Source organism: Cryptomeria japonica, chromosome 10, assembly GCF_030272615.1.
Source record: "Cryptomeria japonica chromosome 10, Sugi_1.0, whole genome shotgun sequence".
Lineage (NCBI taxonomy): Eukaryota > Viridiplantae > Streptophyta > Pinopsida > Cupressales > Cupressaceae > Cryptomeria > Cryptomeria japonica.
In genome coordinates, this window is record NC_081414.1 from 98,858,355 (window position 1) to 98,864,176 (window position 5,822).

At 35.9% G+C, this 5,822-nt stretch overlaps 1 protein-coding gene across 1 annotated transcript; it reads left to right on the plus strand.

The window, feature by feature from the left end:
- The first annotated feature begins 2,885 nt into the window (after positions 1–2,885).
- On the plus strand, positions 2,886–4,603 carry LOC131060669 (early nodulin-like protein 15). The gene is made up of 2 exons (XM_057993990.2): positions 2,886–3,187; positions 3,909–4,603. Exons 1-2 carry the CDS (start codon positions 3,001–3,003, stop codon positions 4,322–4,324), a joined length of 603 nt encoding a protein of 200 aa, XP_057849973.1. The 5' UTR covers positions 2,886–3,000; the 3' UTR covers positions 4,325–4,603.
- Positions 4,604–5,822: the final 1,219 nt, after the last annotated feature.

Consider the following 5,822-nt stretch of genomic DNA (forward strand, 5'->3'; position numbering starts at 1 on the left):
TGGATTTTGATGTCATTTTATTTCAGAATGACCAAAATGGTCTTTAAATAACATCTATACATCTTTCTCCTTATATTAATTATTACGTTTCATACACCCTGCCTTTTTAAATATACAATTACATTAACAACCCGTTGAAATGGGTTAGTATGAAAAGAAAGACATGAATCATTAAACCTGAGACAATCTGTTTCCTCCTAAACTTTAAATTCTATCTAATTTTCAAGAAAGAGTTAGAGTTAACCACAAACATAATTTCATGGCTAAGATCTACAAAAACTGGATTCACATAAACTATAAAAAGCAAACACTTTTTTGAAACAAACTGTGAATTGGTTCATTCTATCCCCCGGATCCCAAAAATTAAATTCGCTACACTCCAAGATAAATAATTGAAGAAGAACACAGAATTTACAATTTCAGCTGATCTAATAAAACTACTTGCATTTTACATAGTCCTTGCAAAAAAATGTTGGTTTTCCAGTTAAAATACTCGACTAAAGGTAAAAAGTAAAAATTAAGCTATAAGTTTTCCCTGATGTTATTAATCCCATCTCCCAAACAAAATCGTAGCCGAAAGATGACGATAAGCTGAATTCCAATTCAAAGTGACATTAGGTTCTAAGATTCTTATTCCTATGAGCTTCCCAAATGGGAAAAATCTCGGATCTCACAAAATTTCAGATGCATTTTAAGGAAAAAAATATTGGGCATAAATTGGTAGGCAAATCATAAGCAAAGAAGATGGGGTTCAAATAGTATATGAAACGGAGCAACACCGTAACAAACAAATCTGTGCGGACATTACGACATAAGACTGATAGCATTTTATTCTATGCTTGAATGCAATTGATTTCATAACCCTCATGAATATCAGTGAGAGCTTTCAAACTAAAAAAGCATAGCTAAGGAAAAATAAATAAATAAATCTTGCCGCTATAAGTGCAATGAAACCCCAAGAGCTGTCAAACCAGATGCCAATAGGTAGAACTGGTATTGATGTTTACGAATTAGTAAAACAGAGACTACAATTTTCTCCTACACTCCAATGCAATTGACAGAGAGGGGGAGAAAATATAGCGTACATACCTCAAAATTTTGATCCCATACAATGAGGTCAAACAGGAAGTAAAATTTTACAAAGAAATAAAAAAAGGTTGTCCTAGATGATGTGCCAATCTGCAACTGTCTTCCGACTGGACTCAGATACATTACAATAGGAACAAATAGTGAAAGAAACCACAAGTATGACAGTAAAATTATTTATTTTGTTCTCGTCTATCACAATGCATTAACAATTTCAAGTTTGCAGAACAAATAGTGAAAAAAATCACACAAACAAAAGCAGTGTCCATTTGGGGATTTTTCCAATTCAGTAGCTCAAGCTTACAAAAATATTTTTAAAAAAGTAAGGCAATAATTAGTATAATTAAACAAGCAAGAAATAATTTTTCTTTCAGACATAAAGAACTAACCAAAATTTTTCTTTCAGACATAAAGAGAAACAAAACAAACCAATTTTTCTGATCTCACTTAAACTGTTATTGAAACTGCTTTTGAATCGCTCTGAACATACTAATACTGTTGCTCTGAACATAAATAATCAACAAGCACAACAATATGCAATCGCAGACAATATGCATTAAAACTACATTCAATGAAACCAGATATGATAAGATATGCATTAAATGACAATGAGTTGTTCTAATATTTACACTCACATTACTTTGCATTTATCACAGTACTTTGCATTTAATAATATGCATTCCACAAAAGATTTCGCTAGATATCAATGTTTTTGAATTCGGCGAAGTAGATGATAAATATTTTTGCACAAGACATTAGAAAACCATCTCAATTTTTTTCTGCTCACATTTGATTCGTCATTTTTTTTATTTTGAAGAAAAAACAAAAAATACCTAGGAAAATATACACCTGCCAATCGGAAAAATCTAAAAAGATAGAGGAAATTGATTTTAATAAATAAATTATTGTTAACTATAAGAAACTATAGAATAAATTTTGACTCAGTTTCCGATTGCAAAAATTTGCAAAAATTAATTGGCAAATTGAAAGAGACGAAAACATTAGTCTCCGCCTATAGATAGGCGGGACTAACAACTCATTCATCTAAACACCTTTATATTATTCTATAATAGAACAATTAAATCCCTTAACACATCACAACTTACAATCTAAAACAACTCATTTGTCCAAATATCAACAAATTATTATTATTATTCTATAATATACCAATTAAATACCTTAAAATATCACAAAATAGAATCTAAAGGTTTTATAATAATTTTTTTTCACAAAAATCATTTTTCCTTGATCTCAATTAAACACCTCATTAAACACAATTTACACCTAAAATCAGTTAATCTCAACTTAAAGCAGCAATAAAATTCTTGCCCTCCTCCCAAGGAAACTTTGAAGGAATCTGGAAAAGAAAAGGACAAATAAATAACTGTAAGGGGTTTTACTTTCCAACGAGTAGCGTGGGTGGACGTTGGCAAAATGCGACCCGTTACACGCATAAATAGAGCTCTTTCTGCCGCATGTCCCCAAAAGATGCCAAACCCACGACAAAACCGAGGACAACCCCTGTCCACGTGTCACCCAAAACTCCCCAAATTCCGATGCTTCGTTTTAGAAGTTACCAATCTGTCAGGACCCCATTTCTCTGCACAAAAAATTTCACCCGATTCTCCCTCTCCAACGTACACGTCACCAAATTCCCGTGACTCCGCTGCCACGTGGCATCCTGACAGTACCTGCCACAACGGATACCTCCCTCCGAGCCTAGGCCCTAGCCTCGGGACCCGAGCCTCTGCAACGGCTAGTTGCTCTCCACCTGCTTACAAAAACCCTTGCTGCCCCTTTCTCATCCTGCATTGTCATATTCTGCTTTGTTTCTTCTTGGCTCTGGTATTCTCTGTTTTTTTGAGGCTTTGCTTATTTTGGTTCTGGTTTTAGCCCGAGCTAAAGGCTTTAGCAATGGCTTTCTCTGGCGCTAATAGAGCTTGCATTTTGGTGGCGTGTTTTCTGCTCTTTTTGGAGATTGCTGTGGCGAATGAGTTTACGGTGGGAGGGAAGAGTGGGTGGAGTGTGCCGACGGGATCCGAAACCCAGAGTTATAATGACTGGGCCGAGAAGCGGAGGTTTCATGTCGGCGACACTCTCTGTAAGTATTTTCAGAAAGATTCTTGTTATTTGGTGTTAAAGGGTTCTGTAATGGTAAACATCTGTGGTTTGCTGTGAAATGGTTCTGTAATGGTAAACATCTGTGGTTTATAGGGATCTGTAATGGTAATAGTTGAAGGTGGCTGAACTGTACACAGTTGAACCCTGAAACAGCACTTTTAAATTGAGTATGGTTTGTAATAATTCTGTAATGATAACATTTTGTGGTTTGTAGGGTCTGTGATGGTAATATTTGAAAGTTCTGTTTTCTGGTGATAACATTTTGTGGTTTCTAAGGCCTGTAATGGTAATATTTGAAAGTGCTGTTACTGACGATAACATTTGTGTTTTCTAGGGTTCTGTAACGGTAATATTTAGGAGTTCTGTTTCTGGATTCACTTAATCCAGAAGTAGCGCTTCAAATTTTAGCATGGACTGTAGTAAATTCTGTAACCATAACATTTCTTGGTTTCTAGGGTCTGTAATGTTAATTTTAAAAGTGCTGTTTCTGATGATAACATTTTGCGGTTTCTAGGGTTCTGTAATGATAATATTTAAAAGTGCTGGTTCTGGTTTCAAGATTCAGAAACAGCACTTTAAATTTTAGCATGGGCTGTCGAATTTAATGTCTCTAAAAGCAGCACTTCAAATTTTAGAATGTACTGTGGAAATTTAATGTCTCTGATGGAGTAATATTTGTGTTTTGTTTTACATTTTTGCAGTGTTCAAGTACACCGCGAAGGAGGATTCAGTCTTGCAGGTGACGCATGAAGCTTTTCAGAAGTGCAACACGACAGCGCCACTTGCGAGCTACGATGACGGTCAAACGGTGTTCAAGTTTCCATCGTCGGGGCCATTTTACTTTATCAGTGGCGCAGAAGGCCGTTGCGACAAGGGCCAAAAGCTCGTGGTTGTTGTCATGTCGCAGGGCGGCCGCCGCCGTAATGCTGGTGCACCAGCTGCTTCTCCTGCTTTAGGAAGCCACGCATTTGCTCCTTTGGGCACCATTCCATCTGAAGAGGGCCCCGCCATGGCACCTGGTGATGCCCCCGCTGTAGCGCCTACAAGCGGCGCATCTTCTCTGGCTTCTGGTGTCTTTTTAGGCTTTGTTGCTTTGGCGGCTTCTCTGGTTTTCTAAGTAATGGATGATTTTTTACCAGCTGTATGGCGGCCGGCGGCTTTATTCTGTTGAACTGGCGTTAACTGACATATTCTTTGGGGGTTAGGGTAGAAATTATTGTAGGCATTCAGGGTTTTTGTTTCAGGGTGGTTTCGCGATTAAAGATATTTTGTTTTGTAAATATAATGGGTGTTTATTGGCTCGAATCTATTATATTCTTACAATACGGGCCATATTTTGGTGAGTTGAACTCGGCCGCTTGGTGATATAATATATACTAGAGGGATTTTTTTATTATATTCGTTCGGAGTTCCCTGTATTTGCATTCTTTGGTTTCTGGTTTTGAGAATTCACGCTAAACAAATCTTTTTCTTTAAAAAAGGTACTATTAATTTGTACGTTTTCCTCGCTCTAAATTTCCCGTACGATTTACTGTAAATGCAAACCAGACTGCCTTCCTGCTAGAGTGAATTAGCTGGAATCGATTTTTGATCCTCTGTTTAAATTTTACGACATTAGCTGAAATTGTTTCCCTTACAAAGATTTTTGTTTAGAAAAATTGTCACGACATAAGAAAAACCCTCGAGTACCACTTCCTATCACTTCAGAAAGAAAAAGATCACGGAGTACGTGTGTAGAATAATAGCAGTCTTACAGACTGACTGGATAATTATAATTTGCACACTTGTAACATCAAACGGGTTACCTGTTATCTACTAAAGGTGACAATTTACTACTACTAGCGCAACAAACTAACGGCAGTATTGTACCACAGCCCAACAGAACAGCTGCAGAGACCGTTGCCATCACACTAAAACACTAATAAAATTACCATAAATGATCTTTCTATTATTAAGAAAGAAAATAAACACAGATGAACGTTATTTTTAAGTTCTTTTGGCTGGGAAATGAAAATATTGTTAGTTGTGTTTTATATTTAACCCGACCATCTTAAAAACATATTAAAAAAAGCTGCCTGCAACAGGTCCTTCAGCCATCATCTTATTAACAGACTAAAAAAAAGCTGCCTGCAACAAGTTCATTAATGTGTGATAGTTGTGGTTTTTTTTTGTTTTATAAAGGGTTTTAAGTGAATGCGGAAGCAATTTTACATATGTATTAAAGAAGGGGCGTGGAGGGATTTGTATGCACAACGAGTTCAAATTTACAATTACGACGTGGAAGAACTCATTTACAATTGTGATGTGGAAGTAATTGGGGGTTGGGGCCTTTGATTGGCGAGGTTATCGGGTTTAGTACATAATATGATTAGTTGTGTTTGGGTTTTCAGATTTATAAGATTAATAAGAATTATATACATATAAAAGATTAATATTTATATACACATTTTTGTTTCAATGTATACACAATTTTGAAACAAAGGATTTCCTTAAGAATTATATACACATTTTTACATCACAATTTTGTTTACAAAGGATTCCCTTAAGGGATGGGGCCTTTGATTGGCGAGGTTATCGGGTTTAGTACATAATATGATTAGTTGTGTTTGGGTTTT

Bases quoted from the DNA above. Each gene is read 5' to 3' on its own strand.
- LOC131060669 (XM_057993990.2), top strand. From the start codon at position 3,001: ATGGCTTTCTCTGGCGCTAATAGAGCTTGCATTTTGGTGGCGTGTTTT. The intron at 3,188-3,908 runs GTAAGTATTTTC...ACATTTTTGCAG, and splicing joins TCATGTCGGCGACACTCTCT to TGTTCAAGTACACCGCGAAG.